The sequence below is a fragment of the Boleophthalmus pectinirostris genome, unplaced genomic scaffold (assembly GCF_026225935.1).
Source record: "Boleophthalmus pectinirostris isolate CB_2022bp ecotype Guang Dong unplaced genomic scaffold, ASM2622593v1 HiC_scaffold_21, whole genome shotgun sequence".
In the NCBI taxonomy this organism is placed as follows: domain Eukaryota; kingdom Metazoa; phylum Chordata; class Actinopteri; order Gobiiformes; family Gobiidae; genus Boleophthalmus; species Boleophthalmus pectinirostris.
In genome coordinates, this window is record NW_026571175.1 from 21301592 (window position 1) to 21320911 (window position 19320).

At 39.0% G+C, this 19320-nt stretch overlaps 1 protein-coding gene across 2 annotated transcripts in view; it reads right to left on the reverse strand.

The window, feature by feature from the left end:
* Positions 1–209: 209 nt before the first annotated feature.
* The window catches only part of LOC110167264 (TGF-beta receptor type-2-like), a 37372-nt gene continuing 18261 nt past the window's right edge, over positions 210–19320 (reverse strand). For both annotated transcript variants that reach the window (XM_020932594.2, XM_020932595.2), the window contains exons 4-7: positions 18423–19186; positions 16919–17060; positions 3948–4072; positions 210–2381 (exon numbers count right to left, since the gene is read on the reverse strand). In XM_020932594.2, the coding sequence (XP_020788253.2) occupies positions 2202–2381; positions 3948–4072; positions 16919–17060; positions 18423–19186 (1211 nt within the window). In that variant the 3' untranslated portion in view covers positions 210–2201. The remainder of the gene's footprint in view (positions 2382–3947; positions 4073–16918; positions 17061–18422; positions 19187–19320) is intronic.

Here is a 19320-nt window from a genome sequence, read left to right on the forward strand (position 1 = left end):
CCCATTTTCTCATTGAAACTGCTTTATGTTCCACTTCAGTTTTGCCTCCATTCTTATTAATGAATTGCAATAATACTGTAGCTGGTTATAGATACTTACCAACAATTTTAAAAGGTATAGCAAAGATACAGCACAATGCTCATGACTCCTGCAGTCTCCTGATCTTGATCTGGGTACAGGAACAGGCATCATGGACATTACGCACAATCTTATTTCCACAATAGTAAACACTTTATTTACAACACTGAGCATTTAATTACACAATATAAAAATGTCCGTAAATCTTTGGTTGTATTTGGCATTGAACTGTGACTTCCAGTTAAGAGTCCCGAGTCCTGTGTTCCATTTGTCCCTTTGTGAAGCTGCTGTGGCGATTAGCCCATCTGTCTGTATCCACAACACTGACTCACTCATTCAATTCAGTCTTTCCTTCTGGTGAGTTTTTCGGAAATTGCACCATTGAATCCCTGGTCGATCTCTCATTTCAGATTTACTTGCAATGAACCAAGGTCACTGCTTCTGCTGCAAAATCCGGAAAGCAATACACAAACTTGTTTGAATACACAAAAATATTAGTGTCTTTTATAATCATATTTACAGTTTCCTACATAAAAAGTAATTACCTGAATGAAAGAATAAAAGGCACATAATACAGATATATATTATATTTGGTGTGCATAGATATTAAGTCCTACATCAAAAAATGCTGAATACTGCAGAAAAAGGTGATTATTTCAGTAGTTAGTTTCATATTTATTTTGAATAGTTGCTTTAAGGGCCAATATTACGCTATTTTCTATGTTATAATGTTGTCTCCTCATCGCAAACAGACTCAGATTGTGTTTTGTTTCATTCACACTTGTTTAACACACAAATGCTGCACTGCTCCACTGTGTTTTTAAACTCCATTCACCTTCGCTAGATTCATTTGGATGATTTGAGACCTGGAATTGCCGATCTCTACTGAAGAGGTAACTGTTACTCAAACATCTGAATGAAACAAAACACAACTCCAGGTATGTTTTTGAGAGGTAAATAACATTATAACACGGCTTAAAGCTCACAAGAGTCAATTTTGCATTATATAGGAACTCTAAATATAGAAATGTATGTCTCAAAAACGTTAAGAACTTCAAAAACTGGGGTACCTGGCTGAAATATTGTGAATGAGACCAGTGTGTGCTGTCCATATCTAATAATAAAGTTTTATCCATAATAATCCCTGTAGTTTTTGAGAGCTTGGAACTAAATGCACACTTTGTCTGTTTGTGGTTTGTGATGCATCTTTAAAAAAGAATTTAAAAAATGCCAATCAACCAATGGAAACAAGCCATATGTTTCTTCTAGGTCTGTCACAATAACTTTTTTTTTTATCACAATAACAATAATACAAGATAATCCCAGACACCCTTTTTTAAATATACTGTATCATTAAAAGGCCTGAGCTGCACCAAATAAATAACAGAATATACCAATAATTATCCATAAAAGTAACTTATTTACCCTTTTACAGCTCAAATGTTACTCTATTAAAACAAAATTATGACAAATCTCTCCACAATCGCAAAAAAACAGTACACAATAAATACTAATCCTCAAAATATAATCTGGAAATAGGGATCTAATTATTTTTGCATTAAAGGTGAACTGTGTACTTTTTCTAGTGGAGGGTTCGTCATCTGCTTGTTTCCATGGAGATATCGCCTGGAATGTTCCACAACATGGCATTACGCTTATGTATCTGTATTTGGAGACAGAACAGGGTCAAAGTTATGCGTCATATCTGTGGAGGGGTGAGTCCACTCAGAGCAAGCTAATGCAAGTTTTAACGGTAAATAAAAGTAAGTGCAAGGTGGATACGTTTAATGCCACACTGGGACATTCAAGATAAACTATAAAATCTCCATGGAGACAAGCAGGTGGTAGATGCTCAACCAGAAAAGTTACACAGTGCACTTTTAAACTGCTGAAACACACTGAAGTTGCTTTTCTACAACTTTATAAAACTGTATTTTCTAATTCCTTGATGTAGGACTGTGAATAAAGTGCTTAGTTGAAAAGCTTTATTATAAGGTGTACACCCTGAATGCTGAAATGACTGAAATGTTGCATAAGAAAACTTTGGTCCCATTCTTCAGTCTGTACTAAAATCTCCCAGTAAAAACACCGGTCCCGTCCCTGTCCTGTAGGTGGCGGTATTTCTACTTGAGGTCTCCCACACAGATCTCCTCAGGGATCTTCTCTTCTGAAATGGAGCGCTCGGAGAGTTTGTCCAGGTATTCCATTTCGCTGAACCGTTCTGAGACACAGTGAGCCGTGAGCCGTGCCTCTGGGTCGTGGTCCCAACAGTCCTGGATGGAGGAGCAGATGAGCTGAATGCCCTGCAGGGGGAGCACATCAAAAGAGCAGCGTTAAAAAACATGTTTAAACTGTAATAGAGGAGCAGTATGTCACTTTCGGTTGGGGGTCCGTCACCTGCTTGTTTCTATGGATCTGAATGTTCCACAATATGGCATTAAAGAGCTTTACCTTACATTTATTCAATTACAGGTGGTTTTAAAACCTAGAAAAACAGGCATTCTGACTGTGAGCAGGGTTGCCTCTCCACAGATCTGACCTGTAACTTGGACTAGTTTGGTCTCCATAAAGATAAAAAGGTTTAATGCCATACTGTGAAACATTTCAGAGACAGCAATAAAATCTCCATAGAGAAAAGCATTTGATGGACCCTCCACCAGAAAAATGTGTTTTATTTTACTGTGTTTTTCTCCCAAGTATCCATTCTAAAATTTGATGATAACCTTAGAGGCACACTTGTCTGTACTACATAAATCCTTACACTACTACATACTTTTGTCTGCCCATCCAAATATTAGTAAATACACAGAGGTTCCAATTCTGAGCCCCTAACACCCTGAGGCCCCGGTGTGATTTCTGTTAGACCATTGGCGTAGGACCATAACATAACCTGGGATTAGGCTTTGCCACAGGAGCCCTTCTATCAAGGGACACAGGGACACTTCTCAAAATAAGAGGTAAGCAGAGACCTCAAACATCTGCACATTGGTCAATTTAACTGTAAGAAGGCTGTGCTCCTGTTGTTTTAAAAAGGGTAATCAGAATTGAACCTGGGTTGTTAGAGCATTAACCTGCAGATAAAGGACACACACAAGTCTGTCTCCTTCTCAGTATATGGCAGAGTTGAGGACTTGCAAATCGTGACTTGGACTTGAGTCAGACTTGAGTCACAATTTTTAGGACTTGAGACTTGACTTGATAAAATAGACAAGGACTTGGACTCGAAGGTCAGTGACTTGGGACTTGACTCGGACTTGGTGCCTATGACTTGAGAAGACTTGATGCTTAGACTAGTTGACAAAGGAACTGTTATTAAGCTCTTAAATCTTCACTCTTTCTGTTCTGATCGTAATAATATGCACTCTTGTCAATACATTTAAAAAGGAAAAAATTGCATTTCTACAACTCTGAGATAAATACTCATATATAAATACACCACGACTTTTAATGTACAATTTAGTTTAAAAATCATATAAACTGGAAAAATCTATAAAAGCTATATTTGGTATTTTGTTTTAAAGACTGGAAATTACTTGAAGCTCAAAGAAGATGACTTGGACTTGATTTGAACTTTTGGGCCAGTGACTCGAGACTCGACTTGGACTGGCCTGTCTTTGACTTGGGAATTGACTCGGACTTGAGGTCAAAGACTTGACACTTACTTGAGACTTGCAAAATGACTTGGTCCCACCTCTGCTATATGGACAGGACATGCCTCACGTGAAAGCTCAAAACCTCCAGAATTCACTAAGCAGCTGCACTAGAACTGATTAAAATGCCTATACAGGTTGAATTACTAATTTTGTTGAAATTTTGTTAAACTTTGTAGTTCCGCCCCCTCCCCTTGTGTGTACTACATAAATCCTTACAGTGTGGTTGGTCCATGAGTTTGGTATATCAGGGCGTCCTCTGTCTCTGACCACACTGTCCTTCATACTCTCCACACACGGGTGCTCGCGCAGGATCCCAAAGGGGGGCTCATACTCCTTCACCTCTGCAAAACAACATCACAAATATAAGTTTCACCATAACATAAGTCAATGAAGCACCGGTCGAGTGTAGTTTAACATACTCTAAAAGTTTAATGTAGACTTCAACTGCACCCAAAGGACTTCCTCCAGATTTGAGAGGCTTTAGTATCAGTCGAGAGTCGCAAAGGACAAGGCGATGCAGCTATAGAAAAACACTTGTTGTTCCCACATTTTAAACAGTGTTCTTCTCAGAGTCTCACAGAGCTGAAGCTTTGTGCAGAGCTCCTACACAAATACCAAAAGCTTCAAAGTTGTGTACAGTAAAGTTTACTCCAGGCCACAGCCCACAATGTTTGACAGACGAAACACAAAAGAGTTCAAAGATAGAAGAATAAATCTAGAAACTAACAAGATGAAAAAAAAAAAAAAAAATTCGAGTCGAATTTAGATATGCGTTTTTTATTTTTTGGGAGGAATGACTTGCTTAAGACAGGGGTGTCAAACTCAAATTCACAGAGGGCCAAAATTAAAAACTGGGACAAAGTCATGGGCCAAACTAAATATTTTAATGGAAAATTTCAACAACATCTCTTCTTTGGAGATATGTGATGTTAAACCTTTTCTAATTAAAATAAATGTTTAATAATAGTTCTGCTTAAACACTGAATCCAAAACAAACATAATATAAAATAATAACAACATTTTAAATAAATAATGTCTCTATAGCCTATCTGTAGCTGGCGGACCAGATCTAATACATATTTGATATAATCTCGTGGGCCAAATACAATTATATTTCTGGCCAAATTCTGTCCCCGGGCCTGAGTTTGACATATCTGGCTTAAGACAATGTGAAAAAGTTAAGCATCTGTATTTTATCTATTAAACTACATATCACAAAAGTGAATCTTGAGAGTTTTAAGTCATGTCATAATGCTGTTACCTCATCATAAACATACCTGGAGTTAGTTTTGTTTCATTCATCTGTGGAGTTTAAAAACACAGTGGAGCACTTCTTGTTTTACCATATGACATCCCAAGTGTTTTCAGTTTGAGAGAAGAGCTCAGCCTAAATATGCAAGCTTTGTGAGTTAAACAAACCAAACAAAACACAACCAGATCACAATTTAGTGTAATATGAACCCTTTCAGTGTTCCACAGTGTTGGTAACTCGGTAACCATGGAGACGAGCTGGTGACGCCATTCGGCCAAGTTTGAGTCTAATCTGTGGTGAGGTAATCTTGCTCACAGTAAGATTTCATGTTTTTAGTGATTTAGTGATTTTAGTGCTTTTTAATAAGAAAATACTTCTGTTATTGAGTAAATACAAAATACAAAGTTTAAATCCATACAGACAGTGCCCCCCCCCTCCCCTCACCCACAACTGTGTAAAAGTGTAAAAGTATTCTGGTATATTAAATAATAAGCTCAAATCAAACACACGTAAATCACACCACGTTTAGTACACAGCCAACTGTCTCTTTAACAGCTCTCAGACTCATGTCCTAACCTGTGCTCCTCCTGCCTGAGCTCTTACTCACTGAGCATTTAAAGAGGCATCTCTGCTCACTCAAGTATCTTCGTCTCTGTGACAGGAGCGATCACTACGAGATCAAAACATCTCATCTCACTTAACTCAGGAATGCTTTTCACTCATGGCTCACGGCTACTAAATAGAAAAGTATTAGTATAATAATTACAGGTACTATTAAAGCTTAAGTGGTGGAAAGAGTAACAAAAATGTGTATGGAAGTGTACAGTACTCAATAGAGGTAAAAGTACTACAGCCAAAATTAAACTTACAGGGCACATATTACAAAATTTTCTGATCTATGTTAAAATGTTGAAAACTACATGACATCACAAGGTAGAACAGAGCATTCTGAGCTACGGAGATGTAGACAGACTAATAATAAAGGATTACTCAAACATGTGTGAATGAAACAAAACACAACTCTGGGTATGTTTTGATGAGGTAACAACATACTAATACAAGTCAAAGCTCACAAGAGTCAATTTGGCAAAATATTAGACCTTTAAGTACAAAGCACACATGAAAAAAAAAATCTCAAAGTATTTTTTGACACACTTCTTGTGTCATTTAAGATCAATATTTTCCACAAAACATTAATTAAACAACTGAGACTACTGGGCTGTACTCACTAATTCATAAGTGCATGTACTCAAAAAAGTACCATTACCCAAAAATCAACTCTAATGATAGTAACATGAGTATTTGTAATAAGTTGCAGTCCATTCCTGAAAAATATAAAACCTACAAAAGAATAAATAGAAACTGAAAGATTTGTATAAACAAATATGTCAACAATTTCAGACTTTTTAACATATATCTTACTTATATATAGGTACAGTGCTGTGTGGGCTTCCTACAGCAGAACAAAGTGAGTGAGTCTGTACACGACTGGACTTGTTCTGCTGCACATTTATCTCCATCATTAAAGGCCCTGGAAATACAGACATGATTCATATAGAGCTGTGTGTGGAAGTGCATTATGGGAAAACCCTCCCACCTTTCCAACAGTTGTGACTCAGATGTGGAACAACAATTCTGAATAATTCGAGTTAATGTTTAAAAGGAAATGAACTCAAACTGCAAATATTTACGAAATCATTTCTGGTATCAAAAAGTTATCTGGTTAAAAGTCCCACATTATGCTATTCTCTGATCATCACAAACATATCTGAGATGTGTTTTGCTTCACTCACACATGTTTAACACTCAAATCATGCATATATATAGTTTGAATTGAACAGAAAACACCCTGTTTCACCTTGTGATGTCATGTAAGGAAGTGCTCAACTGTGTTTTTAAACTCCATACATCTTCACTAGAATTATTTGAATAATTTCAGACCTGGAATTGCCAATCTCTGCTGAACAAAAGGCAAAAACTATCACTACATGACATCACAAGGTGGAAAAGAGCATGTTGAGCTTTAGAGATATAGACAGACTAATAATAAAGAGTTACTCAAACTCATGTGTGAGTGAAACAAAACACTACACCAGGTATGTTTTTTAGGAGGTAACAACATTCTAAGATGGCTTAAAGCTCACAAGAGTCGATTTTGTCCTTTAAACATAAAATCATCTTAAAGAATATTTAAATCCAGCAGTGAAATCATCAAAGCATCGAGCAGATTGTAGCAGCAGTGGTTTTGAGGTCTGGAGCCCCACCCAGCCGTTGGCCAATATTTAACAGAGAGGAGACACATGTTTACTTTCTGTTATGACAGGTTAAAAGTACATTACAACTTCGGACGCAGTGAAAATCCACTTTGTAAACTCTCTATCTGAATATGTTTATGTCTTCATTTCCAAACAATAGCCTCCCAAATACAGAAATCCCAGCAGTGAGTGGGAGCGTGTATACAGACATGTAAGTTCACAATTGGGTCCAAGAGCCAGAGGAAAGGTTTTCATTGTGGGAAAATAAATTAAACTTTAAACCTGCCACTGCGATTTTCAAGCGAGGTGCTGCATGTGCAAAAAGTCACGTTGTACTTCAACAATGGTCCAGCAACAACATATGAAATAAAAGAGAATGAATAACTCCAGTCTGAAACAGCTAAAATAGAAATGTGTGAAATTTGCAAAACAGGCAAAAAGCAGGTCTTTACTGTGGGAAACTGCTGCCACAAAAAGGGAGTGAAATTTTGATGACAAGAAGATCTTAACAAATTCTCAAATCTTGAAAAACAAACAAACTATACAGGCTTCAAGGCTCTAAACATAAATATTGTTTTTCTATAGCAATGACAGTAAAAAATCTTGAACCTTAAATATTATAAAATGCTGGCTTTAAAGGAGCATTATGTAACTTTTCGGTTGGGGGTCCGTCACCTGCTTGTTTCTATGGATATGCGATTGCTGTGCCTGGAATGTTCCACAGTATGACATTAACAACTCTGCTTCACATTTATTCAATTACAGGGTTTTTTAAAATTCAAAAATACAGAAAAAAACAGGCATTCTGAGTGAGGTCGCCTCTCCACGGATCTGAGCTGTAACGTGGTTCGGTTTGGTCTCCATAAACATCGAAAGGTTGACTAGCATACTGCGAAATATTCCAGACAAAACAATAACATCTCCATGGAGAAAAGCATTTGATGGACCCTCCACCAGGAACGTAACACAATGCACCTTTAAATAAATGTCATAAGTAATTTTTTTCTTTGTTTTATGTTGATCCAAAGACCCCCAATGCATGTGAAAAGTTGTGCAGATTTATGTGTTGCTATGGTAATATGGTGTGATGAACTGCACTTGTGTTTCTTTCAATTGCACTAGCAGCTCCTGTGGTGAAGTTTACACTTGTTTGTGGTTAGTAGCAGCCCTTTAAAACCCTTTTACACTAATGAACAAAACACACAACAAGACCATTACTTTGGGTGAGACTTTGTCAGATTTCTTCCAGTTCTTCCACTTGTCCCTTCTGGGAAGTTGCATTTTGAAATGGTTTTAGATCTGATGCCCTCCCTAACTAGCCAGGCTGACACCACCTAGTGCCTCTGCTCAATTTCATTTCTCTCCTGCAACTAGGTCAGGAATCAGAATACACTAGATGGTTTGCAAGAACCCCGCAAGTTATAGACAGCGAAGAGCTGTGAAGCCATGACATCAAACTCAAGTGCCTGTCTGGGTCCCTTTTGTGGTACAGTACAGCAGTAAATGAGATCGAGGATTTAAAGCTGGAACAAAGAGGATATTTGGTGAACTAACTCAACCTTCTTCAATTTTTTCCTACAGTATTTCGTTTTTTCTACAGTATTTTTTGAAACAAGTTCAAATTTAAAGCTCTTACCTTATACAAAATTGATTCTTGTGAGCTTGTTTGAAGATTCTAGTGAAAGCCCATGAACTTTAAAAACACAGTGAAGCACTTCTTGTATTACCACACGACATCACTAGGAGGAACAGAGTGTTTTTCATTTCAGATAAGAACCCAAACCATAAATATGCAAGTTGTGTATATGTGTGTGTACACAACTCCGGGTATGTTTTTGATGAGAAAACAACATTATAACATAAATCAGACAACAGTGTCGCTCATTTAGCTCATTTCTGAATATTGTAATTGGGATAATGAACATATATAAATATGTTTCTGTGAATAGTAAAGACACCTTCCTCTTGTTAGAATCAAATCCAGCTTAAATCCACATTAACACATCTATTTGCGAGTGTTTATGTGACAGTGACAGAGTATCTTCAGTCCCAGTGGAGTTGCCCTGAAACACTTTTAGCTCTTGTGGTTTGTCCTGTTTTCTGTGGTCTGAGCTCGACAGGGAGAATTTAAACACGGAGCACGGCTATACGGAGTACACCCAATGATCTATTGAGTTAGGATTCTCAAACATTCATATGAAAATACAGAGAAATCAGGACTAAGGCTATGTTTACATGATGAACAGGAGACACAAAAGTGGCGTCATGTCTTCACTTTTTATTCCGCATTTAGACAAGCGTTTTTGGAAGAAATCTGCATGCATACGGTGACGCAAAAGTGTGTGGAGTTCGACTGGGTATGCATGCCAGTGGGCGAGGAGGTGATGCTAGGTGGTGATGTGTGTGATGTAAACGCGTAGGTGACGTGAGCAGATCTGACCAGAGTTTTGCATCTTGGGCAGTGTAGACGGAAACACTACAGCGGAGTGTATTCAACTTTTCCACTCTGGAGGGTGGTTTCAGATTTTTGCGTTCCAAAGCTTCAAAAACACCGTCACCGTCTAAATGAAAGGCAATTCTGATAAAATATTCTGTCGTTTTTACCCGCAAGCATTCTCATATAAACAGGCCCTAAAACTAGACTAAACCTGGACCAAACCAAGTGACAGAAAGACCTTAAAGGTGCATTGTGTAACTTTAATGGTGGAGGGCCCATAAAATGCTTTTCTCCATGGACATTTTGTCTGGAATACTAATATTGTACTAAACCTTTCTATCTTCATGGAGACCAAACCAGACCAAGTTACAGGTCAGATCTGTGAAGAGGCGACCTCTCTGACAGTCAGAATGCCTGTTTTTCTGTGTATATTTGTGCAATTACAGCTAACACCTGTAATTGCACAAATGTAAGATAGAACTGTTTAATGTCATACTGTGGAACATTCCAGGGAAAGCAGTGAAATATCCATAGAAACAAGCAGGTGTTGGACCCCAAACTAAAAAAAAATTACATAGTGCACCTTTAAGATTACACTATATCTCATAAACCTAACTCTGAAATATCACCAGAAGTACCCTGCGTCCCCTGGTAGTGCCCACACCACAGTTTGAGAATCCCTGCTCTATAATATAACAGTATGGTACATTTAAACATCTGGGACACATCTGCTCGTCCTGGTCCAGACCTCTGCCTGTGGGGGTGAAGGCGTAGCTCCGTCCACATTCATTACACAGCCCCACCCACCTCAGAGACGACCAAATCTGGACCAGCCAAATTATACAGTAGAGATGGTTAGGGAGTATTTAGAGAGGCAACAACACAAGGCTGGCTTATTTACTGGAGAAACACAGAAAATATAGGCTACATTTCATTTGCTGCAAACCCCTTTACTTAACTTCAGAAAATTCAGATACCTTTAAGATCATGTTTCATTTAATCTTAATGTTGGGTATTATATTGATTACAAACTATAAATGTCCCAAAAAAGAGTTTAAATCTAAACATATTTTTTAGTACAGAGCAAATACTAAGAAGTTAATTAAAGGCCCTATATGATGCAAAATTGACCCTTGCGAGCTTCAAGACATGTTAAAATGTTGTTACTTTCTCAAAAACATACATTTATTATTCATTACTACTGGCAGTGGTGAAAACAACCTGCACAGGCTCATGACATCTACACTACTGACCTATAGTGACCTGAGACATGACGGAACCAGGACTGAACCAGAACTAAACCAGGTCTAAACCAGGTCTAAACCAGGACTAAACCAGAAATGAACCAAGACTGAACCAGGGGGAATAAACCAGGACTGAACCAGGTCTAAACCAGGACTAAACCAGAAATGAACCAAGACTGAACCAGGGGGAATAAACCAGGACTGAACCAGGTCTAAACCAGGACTAAACCAGAAATGAACCAAGATTGAACCAGGGGGAATAAACCAGGACTGAACCAGAAATGAACCAAGACTGAACGAAGGGGACTAAACCAGGACTGAACCAGAACTGAACCAAGACTGAACCAGGGGGACTAAATCAGGACTGAACCAGGTCTAAACCATGACCAGAACTGAACCAGGAGTGTTGGGACAGACCCGGAGGTGCGCCCGCATTGTCTGTCGAGTGACCGCAGGTGAAAGGACTAGCGCAGAACTCCGTGCCCCACGGGGCTAAGTGTAGCCATCGCCCGATTGTGCTTTGCAGACACCCTGCTCTGCGGGCTCGGGGTCCTCTCTCACTCTCAAGTCCAAGATTAGTCCTGGTTTAGTCCTGGTTTAGTCTTGGTTTAGTCTTGGTTTAGTCTTGGTTAAGACTTGGTTTAGTCCTGGTTCAGTCCTGGTTCAGTTCTGGTTCATGTGTTGTAGCCTCTGTTTTATGTTCTGTAGGTGTATTATGAATGGCATTAATGTTAATAACATGATTAGGTGGGTGAGGTGTGTGAGATTTATCACATTGACAGTCTCCATTTAAAAAATCCCCACTACACCAGTGCCTATAGTTACACATATAAGCACATAGAGAGCTGGGGGAGCTGCATTAGTCAGTTCTGTGTCACCGCACTGGGCACAGCTGGTCCTGTTTAGTCTGAGGTTAAACTGTCACTAGTGAGTCAAGGATCTACACAGTTTTATCTGAACAACATCAACAGAACAAGACACTACAATACCTGAAGTGCTGCTCAATTTGTATGTATACTTGTAACTCTAAGCGCTGTGAACTACTTTGTGTATGGACTTTTAAAGGGCCCACATTACACTATGTTCTGATCTATGTTATAATGTTTTCTCATCAAAAATGTACCTGAAGTTGCGTTTTGTTTTAGTCACACATGTTTAACACACAAATCCTGCATATTCAGGCTGTGCTCTTCTCTCAAATTGAAACCACTCTGTTTCATCTTGTGATGTGGTAATACAGGAAGAGCTCCACTGAATCATTTGGATAATAGTCTTTTGTTCAGTAGAAAAGGGTAATTCCAAGGCTGATACTATCCAAATGATTTTAGTGAAGGTGTATGGAGTTTAAAAACACAGTGGAGCACTTTCTGTATTACCACATGACATCAAAAGGTGGAACTCAACCTAAACATGCAGGGTTTGTGTGTTAAACATGTGTGTGAGAAACAAAACACACAACTCCAGGCATGTTTGTGATGAGAAAACAACATTATAACATACATCAGAAAATAGTGTAATATGCCTTCCTTTCCCACTACTTCGTTAGGAAATAACACGTAGTATTTATTCACTCGTATGACCTTGCAGTGTTCTATTCTGTTCCTGTCTCCTCTTTAATAAAATACAGATCCTATGGCTGATCCCAGACCAGTACCATATAGCCGTTGTAAAAAACTACCAGTAAAAGTCTGCCCCAGCTGTTTTATCTATTGTCTCTATTCTGGGCCTAAGGTGAGCCTGGGACCCTCTGCTTCCTGTCTCCTGCTTTAGATTAGCCTGTGCTCTGTCTGTCTGGGCCTATATAGTAAATGCACATTTCTGGCTACCGTTAAGAGCGGCCTCGGGGATGGAAAAAATAACTTATTCAGAGGGTTTACCAAAATCTGGGTCAAATAACTGCACAAATAACAATTCCAAGACAACAGCCTCTGTGCTTTTTTGCCATTACAATAAACATATACTAATGGCAAGGTTGTAATGTGAAAAAATACTAAATTGAAAGAACATTTTCGGATGTAAATGAATAGACCGGGTGTGTTGGTCTGTAGTGTGGCTCAGTGGCAGAGACGCAGTACAAATGCTGTTCTTTCAGTCATTACAATTAGGGTTATATCATGATTCATGTACTTCCTGACACTGGCTTTCTGTAATTGGTTAAATCCCCCTGTCATTCACTTAGAACCTTACAGTACAACACCTGACCAATAGGAAGAGTAGAATTAGATCAGTAAGTGGATGGAATGAAGACACTATAAATCTGACAGGAATCTGACTTGCGATTGGATCTGAGTAGTCACACTATGAGTCTAGTGTTTAAACCAGAACGCCAGATAACTGGCCTAGTCCTATTACAACCAACAGACCTATGACTGAGAAGTCGTGAATGTAATGTCAAAGATCCCAGTATCACATCTGAAGAAGCAGATAGGTACTCAGATTCCTACTTCATGTCCATGCAGTCCATTTTACATTAGGCACAGACGAGGAGAGGCGTTCAACTGCACTAACACAGTCAGGAAAATATCAGACAGTGTTTAGATGTATCCTGACATGACAATTAACAAGCCAATGTTGGCCCAAAACACCTCATATTATTAAGTAAGTAAGTTTTTATTTATATAGCGCTTTTCACAGACATATGTCAAAAAGACGCTTTAGAGACTATTATTCATTCACCCCATTCCTGTTATATATATATTAAACTTGTATTTTTTTGTTCTGTAGTTACATCAAATAATAAATAACAGTTATAGCACATGTTGTTATGTTAAATATGTTTCAGTGTGTTTGTTGGTGTTTTGTTTGTAAGAGCCTTGGATTAATGCAGTCCCTAGCATGTATGGTTGTTTAGCGCACTCAGAGCTCCCTGTGCACGTAGCTGTAGTGGGTGAAACATGTACTTTTGACAGGTTTATCACAGACAGAGCACGGCCTCCTGCGGTCTCTTGGAGCCGAGCACATCCTCGTCTCCGTCCTTGTCCCTCTTAAGATTCAGAGCGACCCTAAGGCTGTGCGCTTTGAAAAACAGGAAACTCTTTATTTTTGTTCACAAGGTGTACCCACAGGACACACAGCACTGCTGTGGCTCCAGAGAGAAAACAAGGGGGATTGTGGGTCGTAGGGCTCTGTACAGTGTGGGGCAGGAGGTCCTGACCATCGACACAGGTCCAAACAGGAAAGAACCAGCCACATACCCACAGCTGGTATTTCCCATTCCCGCAAAACACCACAGTGACCCCAAACTATACCTTAGTCCCACAATCAAACTTATGTAAAGACATAATGTATTTGTACGAGTCAAGACTATATGCATAGTCTATATCACAATGCAACTCATATTTCTCCTATGCATTTTTTGACGAGCAGATTTACTTATAACTCTAAAGCTGCATGCTAACATGCAGACATGGTTTTAAATATTGTACTGAAAGAAAAAAAAAAATTAAAAGTAAACAAATAATACATGAACATATATAGGACTATAACTAGCCAAAACTAACTAAAGTAAAGTCTTTACTTTTATTAGCCTACAAATAATTTATCTGTGCAAATCTGTAAATTCTGTAAAAAAAAAAATATATATATATATATAAATAAATAAATAAATAAAAATCTAAATTCAAATCATGTGCACTGTCATGGCATATACTTTTGTACATGTAATGTACTTATGTTTGTGTGTGGTGATGAACTGCCCTTCAAGGGACTGTGAAAGTTTTCTCATTCTGATCCTGATTCCAAATATTTGTAAGTTTAATACAAAATGTTTTTACACAAAATTGTATGTATTATATTTTTCTGGTCGAGGCTCTGTCACCTGCTTGTTTCCCATGGATCTATTAAAATAACCGGATAGGGTATTGTTAGATTAGAGCTCGACTCACTGATACTTCAGTGAAAAATCCTGCCCAGACAGGATTTTTCCCATAGAGCACAATGTAATCACAAAGTGCTGGTGTTTGGCTGACAGGGGACCTACAGTTTCCAGAAAGGGATTGGATTCTGTGGCACTTTTAACAACTTTCAGATCAACTTTTTCTCGGCTCAAAATCCTTCAGTTTGTTTTAAAAACAGCGTTTTATGAAGTATCTCCAGCTTCGTTCTGCTTCGCTTTAGCTACTCTCACTCTGATTGGTCAAAGTGATCATGTAAGCGCGTGCAAAGAACGCAGTCTCTGCATTTGCATTGTGCCCGCGTCAGAAAAGGGCACTTACTGCACATGTTCAGTGGGCAGAGAGCCACCAGGAGTACTTATTCAGACTAGACTAATCTGAAGACCTGTGCCTTTGACCTCAGCTCACTGACTTGAATGGGTGGCCATATTTAGGCCCCGAGGCTTGTTGTGTCTGTGGTGATGTCATTGCTTAGTCTGCCCAAGAATGTTACATGATAAGGCATTAAACTTATATATATCTCCATGAAGCAAAGCAGGTGACACCACTAGGCTATGTTACCTTGAGAGGTTTAATAAAAATGCCTGTGTTTCAAAGAGTTTTGAGCAAAAAAATACAGGTCTAATTGATCTAATTAGTGCAAAGACAAGTTTAATGCCATACTTTGGAACAAGTCAGTGGGTGACCCTGCACTAGAAAAGTTACATAGTACATGATTGAAGGCTACACATACTGTATAAACCTAAAATAACATTTTTAGGCTGAATTCGTGGGAACCCGGTGGTCGTGGAGACAGTGACAGGCCAAACGGGACCTCAGAGACACAAGAGGAAGTGAAACAAACGGAGCGGTGTCACAGTGAAATACTGCCCCACGCTCTGTTCCACACAATCACACACTGTATTATTCACACATATCCTGGCCTTGTTTTGGTTCCACTCGCACAAACTGGGGGAAACATACTGATCCTGGACGCACACAGACGGACGCAGCACACACAGTTCTCACAGGCAGGACGGGGGCAACAGGGGCTCGTACGTACCACTGTCAAACTGTTACACTGCATATGATTTACAATAGACAAATCTATTCAGTGCAATAACAGCAAATTGAAAGGTGCACTATGTAAAAATCTAGTTAAGTGTATCGGCCTGTGTCCATGGAGACAAGCATACAGGTCAGATCTGTGGAGAGGCGCCCCCCCCCATAGGTCTTTGATAGGAGGTTGAATGTATGTTTTTTTGTTTTTTTTGTTTGTTTGTTTCAAGGTAATACTTGTAATTGAAAATATGTGAGATTTAAAAGTCTAATGCCATCCTGTGGACTATTTTGGCCAAAGGTCAAACTATAGCAGCCGTGATTGTCTTTCACACTGCGGTACATGTTTACACAGAGTCTGGAGGGAGATAGATCAATCAACTGTGTTACTAGTTTTAATTAAAGTGAGCTCTCAGGAGGATAGAAGCACCAGAGAAAGGCCACAGGTTAAGTTTACCACTATATAATGTCCAGTATACTCGAGCAGCAGAAGCACAGTACAAGAGAGAATATAGAACAGTTGAAATAGTTGTTGTTTGTTTCCAATGAGGCAATGTATAAACCAGAAAACGATAAACATAGCTAACAAATCCTCTCATAAGCAGTGCTGAGAAGGACAGAGAATACATGTTCTGAATACTAATCTTGAGTAACTGTATTCAGGTACAGTTACTTTATCATATGGTGGTTTTCAGAATACAGTTACTTTCCTAAATTCATAGGATTACACTGTTGACAGTATAATTTTACAATTTAGGCTTCAAATTGTTCAATATTAGTGAGAAAAGTAGAAAAGAGTGTGGTAAGTGCAGTTTCTCCTTTTCTCCATTTAGTGATAAAGAAATGTGCAACACTCAAACAAACATAAAGCTGTTTTAATACTATGTCGCACTATAATTTAAAAGCAATTTGATGCAAAAGTATTTTAAGTATTCAAAATACAGTACTCTGATTGGACCATGTATTAGAATTCATCACAAAATACATTTTAATGCAGGTTTTCAGTATTCTTCCCATCACTGCTCATTAGCTTGAATATATAATGCCATGAACAGTGTGAAGTCTTACCTCCGATGGCACTGCACCTGGAGGTGAGCTCCCACAGCACCAGGGCCATGGAGTACACGTCGGCCTGTTTAAAAGACTCAATGTTTTCTAAGTTGATCCTGGACTCGAGCACCTCTGGAGCCATGTACCGCGCTGTCCCCACCTGAAAACACAGTACACATATATAAAACATGCACAAGAAAATCTCAAGTCAAGTCCCATTATTAGGTTTTCAACAGTGGTGGATCATAACAAAGTAGAACTAGTTAAGTACTGTACTATAAAATAAGTATAAATTTTAGATAGATGTACTTTACTTATGCAGATTAATTTTCAAAAATGGCTGTCTTCGAAGGAAAAATCATCTTTCTTGGACATTTTTTCTGTTAGCTGTGATATTTTAATTGTTTTGGAAATGCTGCAGTCTGTTTGGAGCATGTCAAAGCTGGCACAGACACTTGGTCCAAGTTGAAATTGAGTCCTAAGTCTTAATCTCAACTCATCTCATTGCAAAATAAAGTCCACATTGCTGGCTCTGAATTCCCACATTTATGTATTCACTTGTGTCTTTGTCCCTCCTCCATACAAGTCCTAAACATCTCAATGTGGATGCATCTGACTTTATCACTCCAAAACATTTAACTCCTCAAAGTTACCCACCAACGACTTCATCGACCTTTTGCTTGCAAGTTTTAAATGTTCAGATGTGACATTATCTAAGCCATAGGACTTTCCTCTTAAGCTTGAGTACTGCATCAAAAACTTCTCGTTGCTTGACTATTATCTTATTCTTCCGCCCAACAGTATCTATACTTTCCTTTATACAATTAAACACATCACAGTAAAATTTCCACCATAACTGACACTCACCCTGTCAAGAACATAAGGGCCTCTTTCCAGAAGTGATTATACGTGTTATTTTGCAGTTTAGACGCCACTCTAAAGCCACTCTCTCAGCTGACCTTCATTTTTCTTTATATACCTCAGTGCATATTTGAATTTAGCATGAGCATGTTTCATGTGTCACTTCCCAGCTTCCTCATCAAAAACATACCTGGAATTATGTTTTGTTTTATTCTCACATATTTACCACACAGTCCCTGCATATTTTGGTTGAGTCCTTCTCTCAAACAGAAAATATACCGTGTGCTACTGTGTTTTTAAACTACATACACCTTCACTAGAATAATTTGGATAATTTTAGCCCTGGAATTGCCAATCTCTACTGAACTAAAGGTAAAATGTAGCTGTTAACTTGAAAACTACCACTTCATGACATCATAAGCTGGAACGGAGGATTTTGAGTTCTGGAGATGTAGACAGACTAATAATAAAGGATTACTCAAACATGTGTGAATGAAACAAAACTCAATTCCAGGTATGTTTTTGAGGAGGTAACACCATTATAACATGGCTTAAAGCTCAGAAGAATACATTTTTGCGTAATATATGACCTTTAAATGCTATAGGCCTGCCTACTGTAATCATCTAAAACCCAGCCTCTTGTAATTGTCTCTGTACGTACCTGTCCACTGTTGGCCAGTTCATCCACAGACAGAGAGCTGTCCAGTCTCAGAGCCAGGCCAAAGTCACACAGGCAGCAGTTCAGGTCACTTTTCACCAGGATGTTGGAGCTCTTAATGTCCCGGTGGGCGATGGCGATCTTGTTACGCCCACAGCTCGTATGGTCGCTATGGAGATGGGCCACTCCTTGCGCTAAAGATCCCCCCAAAAGCCAAAGATCGTGCCAGCTGATCACATGATGTGTCAAAAAGTCCTGGAGATTCCCTTTGGCGTGATAGGCGGTTATGATCCAGTACTGTCTTTGCACTTTCCTCTCTTCCGCTGTCAGAAAATGTAACACGTTTTCATGACGCAAATCTGCATCTGAAAATACGTCTTTTTCGTTTTTCCACGATGCATACTCCTCGTAAGGAAATATTTTGACAGCAACAGTTTCGAATCCTTGCTCCTCACTCACTGAACCTTGCTTTAGCTTGGCTCTGTACACTTCTGCAAATCGTCCTTTTCCAACCAGGGCATCCAGCGCAATCGGGAGAAGTTCGGTGTTATGGTTGAGGTTGTTGGCGTGGGCGGAGCTGCTGTCAGATCCTTCGTCGTCGATCATGATGGCGTGGGCGTCGCTGTCCAGAGGGGCTCCTTTTTTGCGACGGGAGTTGGCCCTGCGTTGGCGGTAAACTCGGTAAAAGTAAAAGGAGGTGATGACAAAGACGGCCATGACCAGGAGAGGGACCAGGCTGACCAGGACTACAGCCACCACCGGGGAGTCTGAGAGAGTAAGAAGAAGAGAATCAGTCTAAAAACTACCTGAGCAAATACTTAATACTTGTATGTTACTTTTATATATGTCATTATATAAAAGTAAACATTTTTAATCTGTAATCAGTGTTTTTTTCTGGAGA